This window comes from Miscanthus floridulus, chromosome 3 (genome assembly GCF_019320115.1).
Source record: "Miscanthus floridulus cultivar M001 chromosome 3, ASM1932011v1, whole genome shotgun sequence".
In the NCBI taxonomy this organism is placed as follows: Eukaryota; Viridiplantae; Streptophyta; class Magnoliopsida; order Poales; family Poaceae; genus Miscanthus; species Miscanthus floridulus.
This window is the reverse complement of record NC_089582.1, coordinates 127,557,410-127,570,225: the sequence shown is the minus strand read 5'-3', so window position 1 is coordinate 127,570,225 and position 12,816 is coordinate 127,557,410. Positions and strand designations below refer to the sequence as shown.

Below are 12,816 nucleotides of genomic sequence, written 5' to 3'. Positions count from 1 at the left end.
TTTCTCAAGAAAATACTGAAACATGTCACCTAAGATCACGAGTGGTCTGGACGCATGCTCCATATGCCGAGCACCACCACTGTACCCCATCCCCTGAAATCAATAACCACCAAGCTCATTGAAAAAGATTGGTGTAAATACGTGCATCAAGGAAGAGAACATAGAGTTTTTATATTTTGTCATAGAGAATTCGTAAGCCATACAAATAACTCTTGGCCATTTTCTTTTTTTGGAAAGCTACTGAAAACGACACACCTGCTATCGTAAGGGATCTTGGACATGAACTACTCCTTGAAATGGCATATACTCCACCGCAGTCCCTTGAATCCAAGAACGTAACGTAGGGTGCTCATTGCTCGTGAACCCACGGTCCATAGAAAACAACAAAATGAACACAATGCCATCGAATTGCCAACTAGATCACCAACCTAGATAGTTATGGCCATCCTCAAAACTAGTCAGCAACCCTCATGGTCCCATGACAAAGATTGGTGCCTAAGCATGCATCATGGAAAGGAATATGTTGAGCTTTGATATTGCCTCTCACTAGAGAATTTCTGAGCCCTACAAATATCTCAAGCATACTCGTTCTATTTCTCAGAAAAATACTGAAACATGTCACCTAAGATCACGAGTGACTTGGACGCATGCTCCACATGTCGAGCACCACCACTGTAACCCCGCCCCTGAAATCAATAATCACAAATGCGGGCTCATTGAAAAAGATTGGTGTAAATACTTGCACCGAGGAAGAGATATAGAGTTTTGATATTTTGTGATAGAGAATTCGTAAGCCATACACCTAACTCTCGCCCACTTTCCTTTTTGGAAAGTTATTGAAAACGTGACACCTGCTAATCATGGAGATATGAACTACTCTTGAAATGGTATATACTCTACCACAGTCCCTTGAATCTAAGAACTTGAGGTGCTCATTGCTCGTGAACCCATGGTCCATAGAAACAACAAAACGAATTGCCAACCTAGATAACTATGACGACCTTTGTCAAAACAGTCAGCAATATTTTTTTAAAAAAAACTAGTCAGCAGTATCCCCATGACAAAGATCCGTGCACGGGCATGCATCATGGAAAACAATATGTGGAGTTTTTGCAAGGCTCTCGATCGCGCGAGAGAATCCCGGACCCAAACCCAACATAAATCCCACTCCTCTATTTTCCAAGAAAACACACAGACATGTCACCTGAAATCACGAGTGACAAGTATCTTGGACGCACGCTCCATCGTGGCACGCCACGTCACACGCCACTCCGCGAGTGCGGCGGTCCTGAGAAGCGCTCGCTGCTCGCCAACTCACGATCCATGGAGGCAAAAAGCAAGCAAGACGCCATCAAATCAAATCGCCAGCTGGATCGCCGTGCCGCCATCAAATCAAATCGCCAGCTAGATCGCCGGTGGGGGCACGGCAGCACCACGCGGGCACCCCTCCCCTGAAACGGACCGACGATCTCGTGACAGAGATCGGGGCCGGGAACTTGCGTGGCGTCGGGGAAAAATCTCGCTGGAACCGAACAACCAACTGGTGGCGCCGGCGTGTGGCCCGCAGACCGCACCAACGGTGGGCAGCGCTCCTGGGCCGCGGGGTGCCGCGGGCCCGCGCGCGTCGCGACGCCCGGCGGCTACCTGCCACGCGGGGCCGCGGGCGCCCTCAGCCGTGAAACGCGTATCGTGCCACCGTGCGGGGGCCCGGCCCGCGGCGGCGACAGCCGATCGACGGTCACGAGGACGAGGCCCCGGGACGAGCCGACAGGGGAGGGCCCGCGTCTGGTGGGGGCGTGGGGCGGACGGGGACACGCGGGCGCGCGCGCGTCGTCCGTTTCGATCGCCGGCCGTCCGGCGAGCGAGCCAGGAGTGACGGTGAGCGATCGCTGTTGGCAGGCTTCGGCACGCGAGGGCCGTCCAGATTCCGGAGCCTTGTACTCTTGCAGGCATTGTCCTTTTCCTTTGAAAAAGCTGATGTATACGTTTCCTTTTTGAAACGACTGATTTATACGTTTCTTTTGTCGATTTATACATTTGAGGCTCGACATTTTAGACAATATCACAAGAAAAAATATCTTTTATATAGTGTGTTTTTAAGCGCGGCAATCGGCTGTGAATTTATTTGTTATAGATTTGGGCAACATGACTCGGTCATTGCCTAAGTTGTGAGAGTTTGAATACTTGGCAATTGTTTGTTCTCGTTCTGATCATATGTTAAATGATGGCGTTTTGTTTCTCCTCAAACAAGAACAATAACAGTAATACAATATACTTTTATGTTTGTATATACTTTGTTTTATTGTTGAATTATCTTCAAAGCCAGGGGAGCAACACATGTCCAGGCCCTAAAAAAGAAAGAAAGTCTTAACACATGTTCAGAATTGAGGAAAAACCTTTTAGCTATAGTAAAAACTACAAGTCTTGCAGGCTGCAACCAAGTGAAACCCATATATGTTTCGCTAGGTGACCAGACGACTACAGAAGTAGTGGTGCCCCGTGGAGAAAAAAGTTTCCAGGAAAATTCTTTTGTCATTTTTGGCCTTGCAAAATTGTTAGTAAACAATGTTCAGACTTGTCACAACTCAAAGTCAAGTGAAAATTATTGTTAGCTATAGTACGACTTACAAGTCGTGTAGGCTGCAGCCAAGTGAAACCCATGTGTCTCTCTTGGTGACCAGATGACTATAGAAGTGGTGCCGTGTGATGAAAATGTTTCCAGGAATATTCTTTTGTCAATTTTAGCCTCGCAAAATTCTTAGTAAACCGTGTTCAGACTTGTCATAACTCAAAGTCTACATCACAAACAAGCGGACAAAAAACGTAGTAATCTCTCATTGTTGTGGAATGAGAAAAATGTGTGGAGCAATATCAACGGAATGTTTTGTAGCAGAAAGAAACTTTATATGTGTACAAAAATACGAAAGAATTTCGTACAGGTAGGGCTAAAAATCGATAAAATGACATTTGAAATTCAAATTGTTTCCTTAAAAGAAATATACATTGTCGTGTTAGCGATATTGTTAACATTAAATAGGTATACATAACTTACAATATTCCATACCTAGGGAAGGCATATTGCCATGAACCTTAATGACATATTGTTCGCATACTTTGCATTACACTTTGTGGTTATTCCCTAATTGAGTCAAATCTATATATGGTACTTCTAACTCTATATATATGATACTAGAGGTGTCAATGTGGTTTATTGATATAAGCATGACACTTTCTCTTATATTCTTCATTTATTAAATTAAAGTTTGGCACAAAAAGCATAAGAAAATGAATATGCTCAAATATAACTCAAGGGAGTGTAATAAATGAACATCAAATAATAATACCAAAAGAAAAATGGAAAACGAAAAACTGAAACCATAAAAACCTCATGGTAAATATAAAAAAATTCTGAGAAAGAAGCAGAACACAGATCCAAATTGCCAAACCGCCTTCCTTCACCTTCGCGCGCGCTCTATAAATACCTTCCACCTCACCATTCCCTTCCCATCAGACAGGAGACAACCACACACCAGACGCACAGCCTCCGCAGCTGCAGGCGCCTGCTCCTCTCCGACAAGACCCCAAGAACTCGCCAACCTAGGCCAGCCACCCTTCCCCTCTGCCACAATGACAATGCTGGTCGCCGCCGCCTTCGTCAAGCCTTCCACCACCGCGGCTGCGGCCACCTGCAAGACGGCCTTCAAGCCTCTCCACCTCCCTCCCCTCCCCGCCGCCGCCGGCCTCAGGCCGCTCTCCCTCGCCGTCTCCGCGCGTCCGCTGTACCGTCAGGAGCATGTCCTCGCAACCGCGGCGGTGGCGGCGGCGGGCCGCAACGACCGCGCAACGTCACCCGCGCCGCCGTCCGCCACCGCGGACGGCGCCCGGCCGGTGGAGGTCGCCGCCGCGCCCGCAGAGAACGCGCGCCGCGCCAAGATCGGGGTCTACTTCGCCACGTGGTGGGCGCTGAACGTGATCTTCAACATCTACAACAAGAAGGTGCTGAACGCGTTCCCGTACCCGTGGCTTACGTCGACGCTCTCCCTCGCCGCCGGCTCCGCCATCATGCTCGCGTCCTGGGCCACCAGGATCGCCGAGGCGCCCGAGACGGACATCGATTTCTGGAAGTCGCTCACTCCCGTGAGTATCGGCACCGCTTCTTAGTTCCTTCCTAAATATCTCTTCTTCTCGATGTGCGCTCTGTGGTGCTGATGCGAATCGTCTCGTGGCCGGCCGGCCGAGCAGGTTGCGATCGCGCACACGATCGGGCACGTCGCGGCGACGGTGAGCATGGCTAAGGTGGCCGTGTCGTTCACGCACATCATCAAGAGCAGCGAGCCGGCATTCAGCGTGCTCGTCTCCAGGTTCTTCCTCGGCGAGCACTTCCCGGCACCGGTCTACTTCTCCCTCCTCCCGATCATCGGTGGATGCGCGCTCTCCGCCATCACCGAGCTCAATTTCAACATGGTTGGTGAGTGACATGGAAATCTCCCTAGTTCCTGAATCTCGGAGATACTTATGCTGATACATCATACATGAGAAATATCAGAGGGATAGTATCTTCAGGCTGGTTTCCTTAGATATTTTTCACTTGATTTCAACACCAATCAAGGAAAAAAAATAAGTTGCAATGGCAAACCTTTTTCGGTCACTCTGAACAACATATATGGAAAAATGATTACGACTGAACCTGCCTTGTTCAACCCACTGTAGGATTCATGGGGGCAATGATCTCGAACCTGGCATTCGTCTTCCGGACTATCTTCTCCAAGAAGGGGATGAAGGGCAAGTCCGTCAGTGGGATGAACTACTATGCCTGCCTCTCCATCATGTCGCTGGTGATCCTCCTCCCCTTCGCCATCGCCATGGAGGGGCCCAAGGTGTGGGCAGCGGGTTGGCAGAACGCAGTCGCCGAGATCGGTCCCAACTTCGTCTGGTAAGCTCACATGCTCCTTGGACTACTCACGTAGCATTGCACTGTCACAGCTGTCATGCTGTTTCAGATTTTTTGTGTTTATTATCCGAAATTCCAACCCTTGAATCATTTTTAAACACGGTTGCTCGCAACACTTACACCTTAAATACCTCACAAAATCCACAAGATTGATGGCATAACTTATGATCTACTGATCTGTGTCATAACTCATAAGTATCTAGCATTGCCTCCCAAAAAGAGCAGTTGCTTGTGTAAGGACAGAGCATGGCACTGAGATATGATTTCTCTGGTCTGCAATGGTCTGCTCGTCCTGCAGAACAAAAATCGATTATTATTGCTTTGATATCTGTGATAATTCAGTTTGATTCATGTGGCTAAGACTTCCTCTGTGTGGATGTAGGTGGGTGGCGGCGCAGAGCGTGTTCTACCACTTGTACAACCAAGTATCCTACATGTCGCTGGATGAGATCTCGCCGCTTACATTCTCCATTGGCAACACCATGAAGAGGATTTCTGTCATTGTCGCCTCCATCATAATCTTCCAAACGCCCGTCCAACCCATCAACGCGCTCGGAGCCGCCATCGCCATTCTTGGAACCTTCATCTACTCCCAGGTAATTGCACACGTTTATAATGAAATTGATCACGTAGAAAAGTACTATCAATCAAACGCTGAATTCTGACCCAAAAAAAAAAACATTCAACGTTTCAGGCAAAGCAGTAAGGCCTTGGTGTCTAGATGGCCTCAACTCGGTGTTCGAACATAACAACTTATGACTATTGAGAAATACCTACTAAGAAGCCCTTTGTATAATATTACTAGATCCTCTTTCTTTTTGTATTTTCTTTCCTAGGACTAGCTTCCAGTGTTCAAGAGCTCCTTGTGTTTTCATTATGACTATGATGGTGTAGAGAAAGATGGATCCATCTAAATAAAAGTACCAGATTTTTCTTTCTGTCGCCCCTTTTGTCGCCTCCGAATTCTCCGGTCCAAAACAACGCGTGGCTCAGAATGCATCGGGCTACTATTCCACTTGCCATGTATGATGTACCCATGTTTCACAAGGCCAAAAACGGCAGCAGTGCAAAGGTCTGGTGGCCCATCTTGCTGGTGAGTGGTGACAGGTACAGGGGAGCATGGCCCTGACGGGAAGCGCTGTGCAATTTGCACACTGAGATCTTTGCGACCGATTCAGCGTTGGAGCGTAGCTGATCGTCTTGTTGTGCCCTTGCCGCCTACTCCGTTGTTCTTCTGCATGGTCCCCGGGTCGGCAGACTTTGTTCTTTCAGCTTATGGCAGTGCTGATATACCATCTCGCAGGCGGCATATACCCCTGTTCCTGATCCAAGGAGCAACCTTATAGTGCTCTAAGGGGCGTCACACTTTGGATTCCAATTAAGATGTATCTTTCGTGCTTTTTCAGAAGATCGTCAAGATAGCAATCTTTGTTGTCAGCACTCGTATTGTGGCTAAAAGACCAAAATCTTAAAATTAAAGAATAGTTCATTTATTACTAAGCTGCATTATATTGCAGTAAGGCTTTGCTATTTAGTGCTTACTGCTTACTATATGCATTGCAGGATCATATATGAATATGCAGTACTGAAGATAATGCTAGTGAGATTTAGAGGCAGAGTCGCAGAGGTAGAGGGCACCAAGCCAGTTTTAGTAGAAATAGCCAGTATCATTCTAATGGTTAGCGGAAAACTCTGTGCCAAAAACGAGTAATTTAGAGAACGACAAACATATCGAGCAAACAAAGTGAGCCTACCATTGTACCGTTGTCCAAACCTGATTCAGAGTTCAGTTCATTCAGACCAAGAAACAGACGTGTTTCGAAACAGCTCTAGTCGACTTGAAAGGTCAAGAATACAGTTCTGTTTTCCTTTTCAATAATATACGGTAAAATGTAAAAAGCTCTGAAGTGGCTGGCAATTGTATCCATGGCAAACCAGTTATACAGGAACTAGAGGATTGTGAATTTGTGAGCTTCCTGATTTGCATGTATCCTGCATTTTGTGAACCCTGAAGTTGTAGGGCTTTTATCATCCGATGTCCTAGCTTCTCATTTGGAAGAGCAGTTAGGGCGTTTCAAATTTTTGGTTATGATATGATGGCAGCTAGCTGAAGAGCCATGGCTTTGGCATGTAGAGCACTTGTAGATCAATGCCCTGATTCCTGTACCTTGATCCTGCACTCCTGCAGCCAGAGTGGGCGGAATTCCATATCGGTGAGTTCAGTTCCTAGCAGCATCGATGTGGAATGTGACATAATAGCTGATAGATGCTTTATGAGATTATCCTCTTGAAGAAAGAAAGGTAGATGTGCTTCTAAGCTGTCCAGATGAACCAGAGTAGATAAAGGTGAACTCTAACATCATGATCCGAACCTGTCAAAGGACATTTCCTGAAACATATGGCTGAACCAGTCTAAAATTATCACAAGATGGCTATTTCCTGAAACATGAGGTAGATTGTCCTGGTAGAAAGAAGCGACTGAAACCAAACAGATGTAGCTAACGTGCAGCGAAAACTAAACAGATGTAGCAAAAGCGCAGCGAAAGAACTTGCGCTCATCATTTTAATTGCTTATACAAGACTTTTAGCAGCCGGAAGGCGATAAACGAGTAAAAAAATGCCAAATGAAAATCTGAATTTGAGGAGGTGCGCTCATCATTTTCAGTGACCCATTTGATCTGCAGCGTAATGTGTTGGTGTTCGAGCTCTCAAACACTTTGAGCTGTTCACATATCTTTGAGCTGTTCACATATCTTAATAAGTTGCAAAGTTTGGTGTTTCCAGCAGTAGACCCGAAAAAATCTGGCTGGTTGTTTGCCGAATGATGATATCTGATGAGTTGCACATCATCTTTCTCTACTTGCACGAGTCCTCTACTTGCATTGCAGAGTCGGAAGGACCTTACAAAATCGATGGATTTCACATCTGAAATTGGACTCTTTTACCAGAGGAAGAAACCTGGACCTTTCTTTTTCTTTTTCTTTTTTTGGAGGGAGAAACCTGGACCTTTCTTTCAGCCTGTTCGCTTGTTGGTTTCAACCAGTCCAAACCAACCAGCCAACAGTGTTTTCCTCTCACAACAAATCAACACCAGCCAGCCCAAACCAGCCCAGAAACGAGTACTCAACTTAAGTTTTAATTGGTTGCCATCACACCCTATGAGGCTATCACAGATCTCCAACAATTCAGCGTGAGCACGATTACACAGAACTATATGCACTACAGGATTCCATTCAGCCAGTTACATTACCTACACCATCCTCGGTGTAAGAATGATCAGCTTTAGACACAGGAACACGCATAGGCAATCGCAGAACAAAATCAAACACATGACAGATTCAATGACGATTCAAGCTACAAAACTTCATTTAGCCAAAAGTCGACCCAACACTCAGAACAAATGTCAGGCATTGGAATTTGGATACATAGCATGGTCTGCTTTCAGAACTATTAGTAACAGAAATTTGACGACAAGTTCTTATAACAGTAGTAGACCCACACGCATAGGTGATGATAAACTTAGAAAAGAGATGTTCCCTTGCCCTTCTTGTCTCCACCAATCTCAAAATGCTTGCACCTCTGTGACACAGGGATTAAGGAAAGAGTGAGCTAAACCAAACGGAGAAATAGTTTGTTCAACAGCAAGTTTAGCACAGGAGAATGAGACAGTACCTTGATCGCGTGCTGCGAGTAGTGCTTGCAGCTCTGGCACTGCAGCTTCAGCACAATCTTCTTGGTGGTCTTGGCCTGAAAATCACAAAACTTGTCATATCCCAAACTGTGCACTGAACAGGCATTTAGAATGCGCAGTTATATTCAGACATTCATGCTAGCATCCAAACAGACAAAGGTATAAAGGATTGACAGATCATTAGGGCCTTGTTTAGATTACCTCAAAGTTCCAAGTTTTTTCACTCTCTCTCCATCACATCAATTTTTGGACGCATGCATGGAGCATTAAATGTAGGTAAAAAAAAGTAACTAATTGCACAGTTTGATTGTAAATCACGAGACGAATCTTTTGAGCGTAGTTAGTCCATGATCGGACAAAGTTTGTCAAATACAAACGAAACGTGCTACAGTGTGCAGATTGCAAAAATTTGCAATCTAAACAAGGCCTAGTACAATCACATAGATAAGCTTCATTACCTTCTTGTGGAAGACAGGCTTGGTCTGACCACCATATCCTGACTGCTTGCGGTCATAACGGCGCTTTCCCTGGGCAGACAGGCTATCCTTACCCTTCTTGTACTGAGTCACCTTGTGGAGAGTGTGCTTCCTGCACTCCTTGTTCTTGCAGTAGGTCTTCTTGGTCTTGGGAACGTTCACCTGTATAACATGTCAAACAAATTGCACAGGTTAAAACAACATTTCCTATTCTTTGCAACTGAAGATAAAAAATAAGCAAGTTCTGCATATGGCTGTATAAACAAGCTCAATATAAGTTGGGAAAGGAAATTGAAAACTCAAATCGGAGCTTATAGGTCCTCAGAAGATATGCTTATAGTTGTCATCGAGAGAATAATCAGGTCTCAAAGATTCATGCCATCATAGAACCCCACAAAAGCATCACGCATTTGAACAAAAGATAACAAAGAATCAAGCCAAAATCCAGGTACAATTGTGACAGTGCATCCAGAGGCTTATTTGTCGCGAACATTTAGCATAAATCATCTGGACTGAGTCTAAAAACAAAGAGATACCACCACCGGATGGCTACTAGGAACTCAGATTTCCTTGTGATGGAGCATGCTCCTCAGATCTAACAACATACAGGGGCAACGCTACAAAACGAACTACCACACAAAGAAGTACATCGAACGAAAAATCACCAGTATCTACCTAGATGATAGCCACCGACCAAGTTAAACAACCCAAGAGAGCCATCACATCCACTCCCTAATCTACTACCCATCCATCAGAACCCACGCACAAATCAACAAGGACAGCCAGGTACAGCGATTTCTTTGTGGCCCGCGCGCGAGGGGAACAGAGAGAGACGAGGAAGAAGCCGGCTTACCATTTTGGCGGCGGCGGAAGGGGCTCGTGCGGCGTGCTCCCTGCTCCGGTCGAGAGGCTGCAGCGAGTGGCGGCGGCGGGGGTACAAGGCATGTGCTTTTATGGGGAGGCGCCCGCCGCTGTCTAGGGTTTTCTCCGGGGATTCGGGCCGTGTACTTCTCATGGGCCGTGCGCCTACCGCTAGGACGCTGTTGGGCTGCTCACTGGGTTCCACTTCGACTGTGCCCGTGCAAAACAAGGCCAGCATGGGCCAGTTGGTCTGCTGCAAGTTCCTCCACTCGGATGCTGGTCAATATAGGCCTTTGTCTGGGTCAAACGGCCTAAATGTGTTTTAACATTCGCTGCTGATGGTTTAACATGAATCATATGGTGTAAAGTGTTGTCTAAACCTTGCATTAAAAAAAAGTGTTGTCTAAACCTTAGCCAATATTAAAAAAAATAGATCAGATGAATAAACTAAAATAGTTAAAAATTTCAATTCTTAGTTAACTGAACTCTTCTTGTACAGCCCCTCCTACCATTGTCATGGGCGTGTCCGGGTATAAACTGAACTCTTCTTGTTCTTCCTCAGGAAGGATGATTCAAGCATGCATTGGCCTCCTTGTGGACCATGTTGAGTCGTTGATTCACTTTTTCGTGACGACAGGAGAGTCTCAGATACAGGCAGTCCTTCGGGACCAGGTGCCTGTCGTGAGGAGGTTCAGTGGAGGTGGCACCGTCATTGTTGATCAGGGAACGATATTTGTGACCTTCATTTGCAACAAGAGTGACGCTGCCGAGCTGCAACCCTTTCCGCGGGACATCATGTCATGGAGTGGTCAGCTATATGGCAAAGTTTTTGACAGATTTGGGGAATTTCATCTGCGTGAGAATGGTATGAAAAAAATAGCACAAAGTTTCATTGTTTGCTAGCTTAAGATCTTATTACTTACACTGAGCAAAAATTCCATGTTCGAATGCATTGTATGCCGGTATACCCTTTAAGGATCGAAATTATGGCTTTTGTTCTTTACATTAAAATGGACATAATTTACTATCCTTCGTTTAACATAATCTATTTCTAGACAACTAAATTTGAATTTACATTGTTCAACGATTACCTTAGCACTCGGATAGCATGTATACCAAATCTGTTCTGTCCAAAAGATTAACAGCTTGTTCGGTAGGCTGGGCTTGCTCGTATACGATCGTAAATTTTCAGCCGAAACAGTATTTTTCTCTCACACCAAATCAGCCAGCAGTAATAATCTACGATCCAGCCACGAACCAACCAGGCAGCCGAACAGGCTGTAATTTATCATGTGCTTGTTTTTCAGACTATGCATTTAGTCATCGAAAGTTTGGTGGAAATGCTCAATCGATAACAAAAAATCGTTGGTGGAAATGCTTGCATCTCTCTAGGAGGATGGGTGCGAAGGACCCCGACCCGCTCCGCTCCTCCCCTTCCTCGTCGCCTCCGCACCAGCAATCCTCCGCTCCTCCATGCCATCAGCCCCAAGATCCGCATCCACCGTCTCCCGATCTACCTGATGGTAGGTCTCAACCCAGTGTTCTTCTGGTTCCCAGTGAGCTTGAAGCCACCGGCGCTCCCTTCCATGCCGGCCCCTCCCCTCCCCCCTCCCCCATCCCCAGCAGGCCGATGACCTCCCCGTCGCTGGCGGCCACCACCCCAGCAGAAGGGTGGGGACCCGCCTCCCCCTTCTCTCCTCTCGCCACCCCCGTCTTCCCGGGAGACGACGACGGCAGCAAGGAGGCCGCGCCCAGGATGGAGGTGCAGCAGAGGGAGGACGAGGGCACGAGGCGCCAGTCGTCGTCGAGGATGTCATGGAAGGCGAGGACGAGGATGAAGACGATGACGACGACGAAGCTAATGCTGATGGGTCGGTGGACGTGCGCAGGCTAACCGAGTGCCCCAATCCCTCCAGCCTGCCGGATGCTGCGCCGGCGCCGGCAGCCACCGCACAAGCCCCCGCCGTCCCCGACGCCTCAAGCACCCTATCTCCCTTCACGGATCCCTTCATTCCTGCCCGTAGCTTCGTGGGGAGGTCCAAGCTGCGTCGCTGGGAAGAGGACTCCATCTCTCTCGTCTCCGACTCCGACCTTGAGCGCTCACCTCCGGGCCCTTCCTTGCCCGACCTCGAGCGTCCCCAGGTTGGGGCTACTTCGGTCGCGGTTCCTCCACCCTCTGGCGTGCGCTCAGTCGTGGTGCAGGGGGCGCCCCCATTTGGCGCTAGCGGCAGGGGTCGGCGCCGCCGTAGGAGGCGTCGGGGCCGCCCTGTGCTCGTCCACGGCCTACCCCTACGCGACCCGGAGCGCCAGGGTGCGCGGGACGTCGAAAGCGGTCGTCCGAGGGTGCCTGTGTTCCAGCGTCTCAGCCCGCGGCGCCGTATCTCGGCCCCCGACGTTGATGGCTGGAGGGAGATTCTGCCGCGCGGTGCGGATTCGCAGGCACGCCCGGCTGGTCCAAGGCCTCAGGCTCGTGCAGTTCCGCTGGAACTCGTTGGGCGCTGCTTCAACTGCCTTGGTCCCGACCATGTTGCCGCAGCTTGCCGCAATCGGTCCAGGTGTCTCCGGTGTGGGGGTGAGGGTCACCATGCATGTCGATGCTGGCGTAAACGGGGAGCCCCCCACGCACCTCCTCAGGCATCGTAGTGGATGTTGCTGATGGTGTCGCGTTGGACACCTCAGTCTGTGGTCATCCCCACAGTCGTCGTCGGCGGCAGCGGAAGCGATAGCCAGACCAGCGCAAGGGTTCACCGGCTGCCAGAGGCAGGCGTGCGGTGTCCCTGGCCAACACTACCGTCGAAGTTTCGCCTCCTGCTTGCTCGGCATTCGACCCGTTGACG

At 48.1% G+C, this 12,816-nt stretch overlaps 3 protein-coding genes and 1 non-coding gene across 4 annotated transcripts; 2 read left to right on the top strand and 2 right to left on the bottom strand.

Annotated features, from left to right (window-relative positions):
• The first annotated feature begins 3,509 nt into the window (after positions 1 to 3,509).
• Positions 3,510 to 5,889, top strand: LOC136542397 (glucose-6-phosphate/phosphate translocator 2, chloroplastic-like). The gene is made up of 5 exons (XM_066534794.1): positions 3,510 to 4,137; positions 4,243 to 4,468; positions 4,711 to 4,933; positions 5,334 to 5,547; positions 5,646 to 5,889. The coding sequence occupies exons 1-5, from the start codon at positions 3,628 to 3,630 to the stop codon at positions 5,655 to 5,657; spliced, it is 1,185 nt and encodes a 394-aa protein (XP_066390891.1). The 5' UTR covers positions 3,510 to 3,627; the 3' UTR covers positions 5,658 to 5,889.
• A 2,404-nt stretch (positions 5,890 to 8,293) lies between these two features.
• On the bottom strand, positions 8,294 to 10,208 carry LOC136542396 (large ribosomal subunit protein eL42-like). The gene is made up of 4 exons (XM_066534793.1): positions 9,972 to 10,208; positions 9,101 to 9,280; positions 8,624 to 8,698; positions 8,294 to 8,530 (listed from the first exon to the last, which is right to left on the bottom strand). Exons 1-4 carry the CDS (start codon positions 10,131 to 10,133, stop codon positions 8,471 to 8,473), a joined length of 477 nt encoding a protein of 158 aa, XP_066390890.1. The 5' UTR covers positions 10,134 to 10,208; the 3' UTR covers positions 8,294 to 8,470.
• On the bottom strand, positions 9,436 to 9,507 carry LOC136547730 (small nucleolar RNA R66). The gene has a single exon (XR_010781689.1). It is a non-coding gene; the product is annotated as a small nucleolar RNA R66 (small nucleolar RNA).
• Positions 10,209 to 10,357: 149 nt separating the features above from the next.
• On the top strand, positions 10,358 to 12,017 carry LOC136542395 (uncharacterized). Its single transcript, XM_066534792.1, has 2 exons — positions 10,358 to 10,844; positions 11,287 to 12,017. Exons 1-2 carry the CDS (start codon positions 10,496 to 10,498, stop codon positions 11,871 to 11,873), a joined length of 936 nt encoding a protein of 311 aa, XP_066390889.1. The 5' UTR covers positions 10,358 to 10,495; the 3' UTR covers positions 11,874 to 12,017.
• Positions 12,018 to 12,816: the final 799 nt, after the last annotated feature.